The 12,949-nt window shown below is 39.1% G+C and overlaps 1 protein-coding gene across 1 annotated transcript; it reads right to left on the reverse strand.

The window, feature by feature from the left end:
* Positions 1-2,002: 2,002 nt before the first annotated feature.
* Positions 2,003-11,591, reverse strand: LOC139121002 (methyltransferase-like protein 27). The gene is made up of 5 exons (XM_070685580.1): positions 11,180-11,591; positions 9,585-9,707; positions 9,150-9,288; positions 4,521-4,613; positions 2,003-3,987 (listed from the first exon to the last, which is right to left on the reverse strand). Exons 1-5 carry the CDS (start codon positions 11,297-11,299, stop codon positions 3,824-3,826), a joined length of 639 nt encoding a protein of 212 aa, XP_070541681.1. The 5' UTR covers positions 11,300-11,591; the 3' UTR covers positions 2,003-3,823.
* Positions 11,592-12,949: the final 1,358 nt, after the last annotated feature.

The following is a 12,949-nucleotide window of genomic DNA, read 5'->3' on the forward strand; positions in this document are numbered from 1 at the left end:
CTGAGAAGGTGGTGGTCATTGCCATGATGACTACACTCAGTGTGACAGTTTTCGGACGACCTCAGTTTACGTACATTTAGTGACATGCTGTTCTGTGTACTCACTTCGCTCTGTATTGATAGCGTTTTACAAGTCATGTGACAGCATATTAAGTCAGGTGACGCTGCTGTCCCGTTTTGGATAGCTTTTTCGGTAGAAGCTATTTCGGGCTATAAACTTGGCGAAGTCAGCCACACCATAGGATACAATGTGTCGAACGCAACACAGAGAAAGTCCATGTCCGATATCTAAGCGCCATACACGTTGAAATATAGTTGCGTCGTCCATGGATTAAATGTAACTAATTTATCACGAAATTTTACAAACAGTTTTCTAAACACATCGAAATTGAAAATCGGGGGTTTGAAGTTTCAAAATATCAATATTTAGCCCTAATCACATTCCAAATACGACGTCCGATTACTGCGATAGCAGTCCGATTACTACCACTCAATATGGGGTCAACAATTTGACCCCTAGTAAATACCACTTCCGTCGTGATAACAGTTTAAGGATAGGCACAATAAAGTTTCGAAGGGTATGGTGATAATATTTCGTACTGCTCGTCATTTATAAAACGGCTTTGAGAGAAATTCACTACCCTGTCCGAAAACTTTCACACTGAGTGTATCAAAATTGGCATGCAACTCTGAGAATGAAACGGGCTGTCAATACAATGATAGATCACCAAACTTTTTAGTGTCAATTATACCTGTTGCCTTTGGGTAATAAAGGTGTGCAAGTATTCACATCAAATGCCTAACAAATTTACTTCATTGGCAGAATCTTGAAAAATAGCTTTTCTTTCTTCTCTTGTTAATGAAAAACATATCCCTAAACTAAAATATGCATGGACTACCAGCCATTGTCACCGGGCTACCAACTTCAGAAAATGGTAGCCCAAGTGGGCCAGCAGGGAAAAATTTAATTTCGAGCCCTAAAAAACGTGTGAAAATACACATACTTCTGTGCGCGTTTGCGCACGTGGGTTTGTTTGTACCAGGGTCCATTCAAATTTGGGGTTTGACCTATGGAAGGCACTATCATTGGTCGATTAGAGCTACATGGCAATCTGACTGAAACTGCTGAAATCAGATGTAGAGTACGGAGACGTCTAATACGCCGTATTCTCTTGCTGTCGCCTAGTGAGAGGCGACAGCAAGAAAACACCGCGTACGCGTAAGTAGACGTCGCCGTTCTCTACATCTGATTTTAATCAGATTGGGCTACATGGCTGACCACAAATATTTAATATGCAGGATATTACGAAGCCTATGAATGTGTGGATTGATAAACAGATATTCACCAATATTTACAAAAATATGATCTGACGCACAAAGTAAGATTCATGAAATCTCATACATTAATGGTTTGCAATACATTTTAACTAATTACAGCTTAAATTACCTTAAAGAGAAAGTGACGGTTGTATTGTCACAACATCAGAGGCGCTGACAGTGCATATCGGCATGTCAGCGCTCTATTCTGCACAGTGGCTCTCTACTGAAGCGAACACAGCGTTTTTATAGTTGTACGTACTACCATACCTTGAATATGAAGCCGAATGTTTTGTTCAGTTTTAAAATTTTTTTAGAAGAGTGGTGAACCTGACAATATAGGTGAAGATAGGCGATAGACACTTGATTTCCTGAGCACCTGTGCATGTACATATGTAGGGACAACGTCAGTGAGTATAGTGTGACACACTATCACACAGAAACACACACACACACACATCATGACATGAGTGAATAAATTCGTAACCCTTTCTTCATTTCATATTTGCTTCTCCAGGTTAAACTAGTCTTTCAACGGAAAACGGTTGGTGAAAAATAGAAATTGTCCTTAGTTTTTTTATTTCACAGTGACAGACCCTTCTATGCCTCATCCGTTTTAGGAAATCATAAACATGAAAACATTCTGTTGCATACATTATTTGTTATTTAATCATCATCATGGAAGTTGTAGATACAGGTAGGACTCAATAAAAGACAAGAACAGCTATAATATTGGCATTCAATACATTCAATTTGTTTGTATATGAATAACAAATACAAAGGCCAAGAAAAATAAAAGAAAAGTTTCTCATCCTAGACATGTAATAAATGATGCGGTGACGCGGTTTTTTTTTACTCTCAATTTTTTTTATTCTTCAATCAACAAGAACGCGAAAAAACATGAAAACAATAGGAATGCACAACAGTGTTGCTTTATTATTTTTGTATAGCAACAGTTTTTGTATAGCAACAGTTCTGCGATTTGACTTTTAGTGCAGCAATGCACAGTTTTGACAGCGTAATATAACAGTGACATAAGTGCAGTTCTGAATGCAATGTTAGTGTCAATTATTTTGTTTACGGTTCTGTTTTATACAGCACTGTGTTATGCACTGTCGTCGCGTATTTTTGCGTTTATATTTTGTATTTTATTTCCTCATGAGCAGAAAAAAAGTTTTGCGTGACGGGTCTGAATTGAGAAACTCGAGAATGAGAAACAAACTAATTTATTCTTCTTGGCCTAAAAGCTGATGAGTACAGGAGGTAATTTTTTAGAGACTAATTTACTAAATGTATGAATGAGTCAATGATATGATGTGGCAATGAATTTTAGTTTAAATTTCCTAAAGCAAATAAATGTACCCATGTTTATCTCTATCAACAGTTTTTGAACCCTAAAATTACAAAATCGCAGCTTTGAGATTTAGATTTGACGAAGGTTGTCCTTCGGATTATGTATGGTAATTTTCAAAGCTATCAAGACCAGCAATTTTGATAAATATTAGAGATGAAAAATTACAAAAAATGCATAGCAAATGCAATATTGCATATTTTGTCATGAAAATCATGCTCATTGCTACTAATTTCATGGGCAAATATGACCGCCTATTTTACCACAGAATGTTACAGCTATCTGTTCCAACAATCTAACAATCTAAAAATATGATTCAAGAAGATAATGCTTCAAATCCAAGCTCCAGACAAGCATCAATGCAGGTATCAAAACTCAACGATCTTTACCGTTTTTCACCCAAACTAGTGAATCACTGGTTTTGTCCCAGATGGCAGACGAAGACAGGTACACTCTATGCGAATAGCTGGGTGTCACTGACAGCAGAACCAAAACAATTGACGGATAAAGGTATTTTTTCACACTGTTGGCACATTTTAAGTTCTTCCAGCCTCGGGCACTTGCCGGTGAATCAACACCGAATGTACGACAGATATACGAGAGATGGTAATTTTCACGATAAAATGCCAATTCGATACTAAAATTGTATGTCAACGTAAGTCTTTAAGCTTTGCACTGTAGGATTAGGTTTTTAAAGAACAATTCTCACAAAATGTGATGAATGCATGATGTGTCCAGATTGACGGAAATAGCAGTTAAATGATGCAGAAGTTATTATACATTTTAGCCAACCATGTAAAAGATGATAACACATTTACATCAGAAGTACATATTTACGATTAAAATTATTTCAATTCTGATTACTAATCCCACTTTACCACGTCGATTGAACACGTGTTGCCAACGCAATCAAAACATGATTATCTGTACATATTTCATCATAATTAACCTCGGGGATTGGAAAACGGCGTAGGAGGATGGTAACTTCACGAGTGACAATGTAATAAACGTGCGTTGAATTACTGTTTTGATTTTCAAGATTAAAACAACTTTTCACGTTTGTCGTGTTGTCGTCTTCATGTGTATTTTTCTGCAAATTGTTACATTAATTTTATTTTATTGTTTGTATAATTTCACAGTAATAATCAAGTTACTTTCACTTTTTAAAAGCATAGTATGTACCTTTCAGATTCTTTACATAAGTATTTAAATGACATTTCTGGATTAGTTCCAGCGAACCGTTTACCAGGAGATCTGATAAAACAGGGCCTTCAATTGCTTGCTTATCATCTACGTTTGCAGCTATACAGATTACACCACCTGGAAAACAATGAGTTGTTTCATCAATAACTTTACAATTGCTACATGACAGAGAGCAATACCATTAGTGATGTTACATGGGTGAGTATGAGTAGGCTAATCCAGTTGATTAAAGGGAAACCGTCATCGGAACTGCGACTGTGCGAGTTTCTTGTTTACAAACAATGTATATCGTGCACGATATCTAGATGCACCTCATCATAGCTGCAACATTTAAATTATGCGATGCAGATTATGACAGACATGTTTTAACTTTCGTCAATCACCATCGTACCTTGGATACAGTGTTTACATTATTGGCCGTATGGGTCCCATACAACCTTTGAGCGCAGTTCCGACGACTGTATCCCTTTAACCTGCAACTTTCGTTCCCCTCGTGATATTCAGGTACAATCATAATCAGTATGTAAGCTTGTATTCCATATTTCTTGTCTCAAGCTTTCCTATCTCATTTTTCAAAACATTAAATTTATGCAATTATAGTCACATGGGAATATGATATTGATAGCAGACACAATGAAAACAAAGATGACCTTTTTTAAGAATTCGTATCCATTCCAGAAAACAACCATCATCCAGATGTCCATTGCCGAATGCCCCGCTGCAAATTACTGCATCATAAGAGTCTGGAAAACAGGTATCAGACAGAAGTAAAATTGTATAAATATGAAAGTAACAATTTGAATTATAATATGCCTAGCTTGAATCAGCCATCTGATGGCTGGAGCCAGGGTTTATATCCTCAACAAGAAGACCTGGCCTAGACTGGAGAACTCTGCATTTGATTGGCAGTGGTATTGTGAAAATTGTCGTCTGCACAATATGAGGAAGCTCGCGCAAATTTCAATATTTCTGATGTAGAGCTCAATCGATGATCAACACCTAACCATGTCGGACCAACAGACGGAGGCTAATTTCGATCTAAATTTTAGTCTGGAGCAGCTCGATGAAATCACCGACGAAGAGCTTGTGCGAGCAGCGACGGCGATCGAACAACAAATTGCGTCGTCGTCGGTACCCTCAGTTAGCAACGCACTGCCGGCTACCGAACCTCTCATTTCATGCCAACACAGAGCAAGACGATTCCCCGAATTAACAAACGAAACGGTGGGAACAGTTGGCAGCGAAAAAAAAAACGAAGCAAATACGAACGCATCAACTAAGTGGGGAGTGAAATTACTAAAAAGTAAGTATTAAATAAAAAATAAATGTCGAAGGATGAGTCTCATCTGAATTTTGTCAAAATTGTGATTCGAAACACCGTCGGAACCTCTATGGACGGACGTACCACACCAGCCGGGCGCCGCCATTTTAAGGGGAGAACCATTTGATTTCTGGGGGGGTATGGAGGAAAAGGGTATGGAGCAAATTTTTTTTTCCTGTCCGAGTGACAGCAATTTTTTTTTCTACTGTCAGACCTGCATCAAATTTTTTTTTCAAATGGAGTAGCAGTGCAATTTTTTTTTCCCTTGGTCATCAAGTTTGTAATTCGTTGTATATAAGGGAACCGTCATTATTTACGGCCTGAAACTCCGAAATTTCGAGTGACCCCCCCCCCCACTTCGCCAACCATGATGAATTTGAGTAACCTCCCTCTCTAACTCTGAAATTTTAACTGATCCCCCATTAAGAAAAGTTAAATACCAATGCATGTTATTGTAAAATTTACAAAATACAGCAACAGTAAAGACCTTTCAAATCCTGATGTACCCTGCTAGACTATCATCAGTTACCTCATGATGGTTCAAAAAAGGTGAACCCATCAAAATTAAACTCAGAGTCACAATAAAATAAAGATATAAAAGATCACGCAGTATCTAATCATATAGTATGTTGTTTAATTAGGATGGATATTATGACAGGGTTTTCACTAGCATATCTGACCGGGCAGAATTTGAAAGTACAGGGGGAGAACATGGGAGAGGCTTAGGGGGAAAGTGTCACAGGGGCTTTCTTTTATCTTGCATGGAAATGTTTAAGATATTGATGTGTGCAATGGTGCAGTCTGGTGCAATCTGAGAGGTGTTTTTTTTTATTTTTTTACCAAGTGAAACTGTTAGAATACCCAAGGGGGAGAGCACGAGAGGGGGGTTCCCCCTCTCGTATTGGAAATTTTGAGAAATGATGTGTTTAATGGTGCAATCTGAGAGGAGTTTCAGTTTATTTTGCACTCGGTAAAACTATTTGAAAATGACATTGAACACTGATATTTTTTATATTTTTTGCATGATCAGTTTTTGAGTCACAATATTCAATAACCGAACAATGCAATACAATTTGTGAAAAAACAGTTCTGTTTGCCAGAGACTGAAGACAAATGAATATACAGGAACGGAAAATCTGTGACCTTCTTGTGTCATTTCTCCAGCTGCCAGCTTCTAATGAAAAGCCTGAATATGGTATGTTTGCGATCCGGTGTTTGTGGTCAGAAAAACAAGGCTCAAACATTGTATTTCATTATATTTGTTGTTCCTCAATTTTTCATTGTCAAGGTACATCTTTCTAACAAATTTATATTGAGAAATAATATATTGGTTTAACACTAGTTTATTGACTCCTGTCTTGTGTTTTAAATTTTCACAGTTTACAGAGGTCAAATAGTCCCCTTTAGATAGTGCCTATGCCATTGAGATATTGCAACAGAAATCCTGAAATATGATTTCTTGGGTCAGAAAAGGGAAGGAAAACATTGAGTGTACTGAGGTGTAAAGTAGACCTATGTAGTGCATGCTTATATCATAAGTGCAGGGAAAAGAAACATAAGAATTGCTTGTGGTAACACATTTGCGCCGCCTATGGCGGCGCGCCGGCAAAGAATACATGAGAATAGGGTTTCCAAATTTTGCTTATTTCTGGTGCATTGTGACAATTTTTTTTTTCTCTTCTGTCTGTTATGACAATTTTTTTTTCTCAGGCCATGACAGGATCAATTTTTTTTTTCTTCTCTCTCACCTGGTGACAAATTTTTTTTTCCAAAAATCCTCCATATCCCCCCCAGAAATCAAATCGTTCTCCCCTAACTGTTTTGTAACAATGCAGTGACCGTTTGACCTGTTGACCTTCACTTTTGACACGCATTTTTGACACGCATTTTACTGTATTGTATTTCTTCCGTTGCAGCCTGGTGTGGAGAACGATCATTCTCACCAGATTTGAGATGCTTCCGGTAGAAACCCTGGCTAACCTACTGAGGCAGTTTTATGCCGAAGTAAGAACACGAGAAGGCAACGATTACAGCATTAGAAGCTATTCCGGAATTAGGGCGGCTATCCATCGTCACATCACGAACGTACCATTCAACCGTACCGTAATATCTTCGAGACAGAGAATTTCAGACGGCGAATAATGTATTTATTGGAAAGATCAAGAGTCTGAAGCGAGAAGGCAAGGACACGGTCCGTCACAAAACGCCAATCAGTGCGGGGGACCTGAAGAAGATGTTTGCGAGTGGGACACTGTCAGACTCTGACCCGTTGTCATTAGGCCTATTGCGCCTCGTTTGGTTCCATGTAGAGTTTTCTTTTGCCGAAGGGGGCGGGAGGGTCTGCGTGATTTACACAAGGGAGTTTTATTTTGAAGAGGGATGACGAAGGGAGAGAATTCATAACTTTAGCATATGTAGAAGCAACTAAAAACCATCCCGGGGATTTAAAAGATGACTTCGAGTCTGAGAAACGTATGTACAAAACGGGGTCTCCTCTTTGCCCAGTTACAGCTATTTTGAAGTATGTTAGTAAGCTCAACCCAAATTGCAATGCCCTTTTTCAGCGGCCCATTTCAAATTTCTCAGCTAACGAAACCATTTGGTATGTGAACAGTCCCCTTGGTCATAATTCATTGGGGGAAATGATGAAGGAGATATCAATTGCGGCAGAATTGAGTACCATTTATACAAACCATTGTGTGCGAGCAACCACGATCAAGTCACTGAACGACGCTGGGGTCCCGACTCGTATCATTATGAATCTGAGTGGTCACCGAAATGAAGGGAGTATCCGCAGTTATTGCCGTGATAGCTCCAATGAACAAAAACGCCAGTGCAGTGACATTCTAATGTCAGCAATCTTAAATTCACCTACCAGAAATGTTTCAGTTGTCGGGACTCCAGCTTCGTCGACACCCGTACCCGCGGTTGCTCACACTCAATTTGAGGGAAACGCGTCGACATGCCAAAATGTCCAGTATGTATCACCTTCGAATTTGTTCAATAACTGTAGTTTTCAAGGCAGTGTATATGTTTACACAAACAGTTATTATTCATCAAAAAAAATTAGAGCGTACATTTCGAAAAATATGAGTCGCCATAATTGTCCGAATAATGTATTTCGTAACTTGATCAGCGTTCGGGCGACCTATCTCAGTCGACATGCGTACTCTTGCGCACTATAGTTCCGTTTTATTTACATTGCCAATGTTACACTGTTTATCATTCCGTTTCCTGTTAAGAGTTTTTTGAATAAAATTTTTCAAGTTTGAAATTTTCATCACAGTGTTGCGTTATTTTCTTTGTGAAATCGAGTGTGCACGAGCGTACCTCGGACTGAGATCTTCTTGTCGAGTTTGTGATGAGGCCCTTTGGTCAGCATGACTAGTATGTATCCCTCCTCTAAACTTCAGGTCAGAAATAGCAACTTTGTCCTCTTGTATTCAACTTTGTCATATTATAATGAGGTTATAAACTGTACGCTCGGGTATTTGGTTGCGGATATAAGACCTCTGGGGTGAAAATTAGCATATTTGGGTGAAATAATCACCGAGCGAAGCGAGGTGATATTCCCGCCAAATATGCTAATTTTCACCCAGAGGTCTTATATCCGCAACCAATACCCTCGCTTGCCGTTTATAACCTCTAATTCTAAATTCATTGACACACAACATACATGTATAATATATTGAAATGACAGCAAAGAGTTTCTAGCCTATTCGGCATCGCCATGAACAAGCATTACTAGACAACACTCAGCTCAACATCGAAATATTTCGGACTCGGCTCCAAGGTTTACATTTTGTGGTCGATTTACCCTTATAACCTCCAAGTATGAGAGACAATTTACATTTAAAATAATGAAAATCTAAGTAACAACTTGACATAAACCCTAGAAACGTCGAACTTTACTCGGATCAAAGCATTGATAACACATTACAGTGTTGTATATTTCTACCTTCATGAATTCCTTCAATCGGGTCAGGTCCAAGTTTAGCGCATATTACATTATCGTAGACTAGTTTTTCTTTTGCCTTGTCAAGAATTTCCGGTGAGATATCGAGTGCATCGATCCTTTCATATCCAAGACGTTTTAGCTGTTTTCAAAAGAAATGCATATACTTGAAATTCTAATAATGCTTGTTATCTATCTTGCTCTGATCAGATTGTCCGTGATTAAATCAACAATCAATTGTTCAAACTGCTAATATGATAATGTCTGTTATTACGCCTAGCGACGATTTATAAATAAGTCACAATATCCAATGTGGCTATTTGCGTACAAAGGCAATTTATGTCAGAATTAGTCTTAATGTCTTTCCGAAAGAGGCTTCTATTCCATCACGACGTGAAAGTTTGATAAGAAACTCCAAAACTATTTTAGATCATTTACCTCTTGTCCGACAAGACCAGTTCCAGCGGCACAATCCAGTATTTTGGCATTTTTTCCAGATACCAGCTTTGATAAACCCACAGCGACATGCCTTGGCCCATACCATCCCAGTTGAATGTGATCCTTATGTAAAAGCAAAAGGTATTGCCCAGAATGAGGCCTTCACAGGAAAATGTTTCATGAAAATATTCCATTACTTTACAAACAGCTGTAAGAATTGACCTCCAGCAAGAAATACCCTTTTCATTGCCTGACAAGACTTGGGAACCTATTTACGTACTATCAAACTAAAAATGAAATTAACTGTAAAATTGAGAATTATTAAGTGAGGACTTTAAACAGATTGATTTCATCGTGAAACCGCAGAGATTGTTGAAGGGTTTATATATGACAGTCGAATGATCTATTATACATCGGAGTGATATTGTCTCATACTTATCAAAAGTCAACACAAACTGAACTTCTAGCCCATGTGGTTGCCGAGATACACGAAAGTAGGCCAAGGTCAACCAGATCACGTAGAAAGCAGGGGAAAATTATTTCGTCCGATATCAATGTCTCATCAAAACTAAACTCAAGTCGGTGCAGTTTCTGAGATATGTAAAAGTACATCAAGGTCATCCAAGCCTAAAAATGGGGAAAATCCGCAGTTTCATACTGGTCAATATCCAACAAAAACCAAAGCCTCTAGCCCATTGGTTGCCGAAATATGTGAACGTAGGTTAAAGTTTATCCAAGGTCATCCGAAAAATTAGGGGGAATTTTGACCATAGGTCTACACTAGTCAATTGCAGGTCGAACACAGTCGGGAGAAGATTTGTTGATATTACTTCATGATTATTGCAGGTATTTTTCGCAACTACCAATATGGTTCTTGAGTAGGGGATTTTTGAGGATTAAATTGATAGTTTCGAAAAATCCAATATGGCTGCCTGCGAAGAAGCCGAAAATAGATTTTCGGGAAATTCAATATGGCGGCCAGTTCAAAAATGACAAATTGTAATCACAGGCGCCCGTGGGTTGGGTAGGCTACTTGATCGATCGATCGTCTCTTCGATCTATCGATCGCGTATTCGATCTGCCCTCCACTGCAACCTTGCAGTGGACGGCAGATCGAGTCCATGATCGATAGATCGAACAGACGATCGAATCGATCAAGCAGACTACCGACCCACGGGCGCCTGTGGTTATAACGTCAAGGTCAGGCACAAGGTTAGGTTCTCCGAGTCCTGTGCCTTGTTTCAGCAGCTTATTTGCAAATACTGATAGAGAAATGAGAGAAAGAACAGAACTAAAAGAATTTCAAAGAATTTCTAAAATATATATAAAGCTACGACATTTGAAACCAGCAACCAAGTTCCCAGTTATCTGGTTATCTTATCTAAAAGCACAAGGTCAGCACTTTAGTGTTACACTCAATGAGAACATTCTGAGAACTTAAACTTGGGTGGCTACACCAACTGTGACGAAATTAGAGACTCCTCTTGGACATGAATATATCCATGCACTGTGTCAGTACCCAGATACTTAGGCCCATAAGTTTTTCAACCCTACAACTCCATAACGTTGCTGTCTCGGCAATTTGTTCAGCCCACCTCGTCATATCTGTAGCTCCATTTGTCGTAGAATTCCTTTACTTCAGTGCTTGTGGCTTTTTCACCCAAATTGCGCATGTCTTTCAAAGTTTCTTCTGCCTCACAATCCTTAACATTCATGGTTGATCAATAACAGGAGGGCACAGTCGGCGGGTTTATCAAAGACAATGGAAAGAAGAAGTTTGAATTCGTTTTTATAGTTGACCAAAGTTCCTTCATCCACGTGACTAAGAAAACTATTAGGATCACGCCATTGAGTTGAGGTACTGATCGAGGTTGTCATGTTTTCAATAACTCAAGTAAACACACCAGGGTGTCAGTTATAAGCACCGCTTTAGTCATGACTACACGATGGCAGCGTCACAGTTAGAAAACGGTGTCTTCATTTTCTGTATAGTTCTGGGATACCAAAACTACAGATGGGGTTCCGGACTACACGAATGCGCTTTAATTCTTTATTCAACAAGTAAAACTGTTGGTCACCCAAGAAATTTTCCGCCAGTCTTTCGTGCTTCTGAGATTAGATAAGTTGGAACATATCACGTCCTAACCAAAGTTTTGATCATCCCATGGAACTTTCCGTCGCCTTGAGTTTTGCTTCGATAAGATAAGTTAGATCACACAGCCCAGTACTTTAACCTATCCGATGACTGCTTTTGCGTTATGTAAAAGTTGAGGCTGCTGGATATTCTGTATTGATGAATGATTACTGGTTGATTTGCATACTTGAACAGTGCTAATCAATTCAAGAACAGCCAACAAGTATTGCTTTAACAGACTGAGTGTTGCAAGGTTTACTCTGCTTAAGATGATTCAAAGGCAAGCATGACGGCAAATAATTTAAAAGTTACCAGAATGAAGCTTGTCAAAGAAATCGACATGCAAAGTCTTAGACAAAAGCTTATTATACTCGCGGACTATTAAGATTTTGGATTGGTAGCGTCCTTAAAATATTAGTCACACGAATGAGGGGACAAGCACAACTAATGGTAGGGCACCACCTGAAGAGAAAATATATCCGTTTTTGTGATTTCTTTTCGCAGACCCACCCCAGCATCACTATATTTTGCAGAGCCCCATGCCGTCGGTCGGCACGAAAATGTTTGCAGGACACTAGATATAATCATAAATAGGCGCCGACTGATCCCACAAATGTATGTATGTATGTATGTATGTATGTATGTATGTATGTATGTATGTATGCATGCATGTAGGTAGGTAGGTAGGTAGGTAGGTAGGTAGGTAGGTAGGTAGGTAGGTAGGTAGGTATACGAACGAACAAGTTACCAAGTTCCTAACTATCTGCTAAATACATATTGTTGTATTGCGGAATTTCAGGGTTAGTCACCCGTTACATTGCTCTTGCTCCGCTGGCTCAGCCTGAGAAATGCAACTTTTTCCTGAATCTCAGGTTCGGAAACCCTGTATTTGAGAGCAAAATAAGATCTGTCGGCTAGACTCCATATAAGCGGGACTTAGATCACGTGGGAAAACTTGTAATATCCCGACGGCCCCCCCCCCCCCTTTTACGGACTTCTAGACCTGCTGTCGTGCAGTGAACATCGTGTTCAAAGCTGTGCTGAGCTGAACTTTTGCCTACCGTTTGTTTCCCTTTTCCACGATTTGTGCGAACATCTCGTGTTAGCCTCGGTGAGGTATTACTGTCTTGGTTGTTAAACTAATCGTGCTATTTCAGATTTTCATAGTTGTTCAGTGAGCGGGTTGCTCGAGCACGCCGGTCGGCCTTGTGACTTGTACTACCGGCCAAAT

The sequence above is a fragment of the Ptychodera flava genome, chromosome 21 (assembly GCF_041260155.1).
Source record: "Ptychodera flava strain L36383 chromosome 21, AS_Pfla_20210202, whole genome shotgun sequence".
Taxonomy (NCBI): Eukaryota; Metazoa; Hemichordata; class Enteropneusta; family Ptychoderidae; genus Ptychodera; species Ptychodera flava.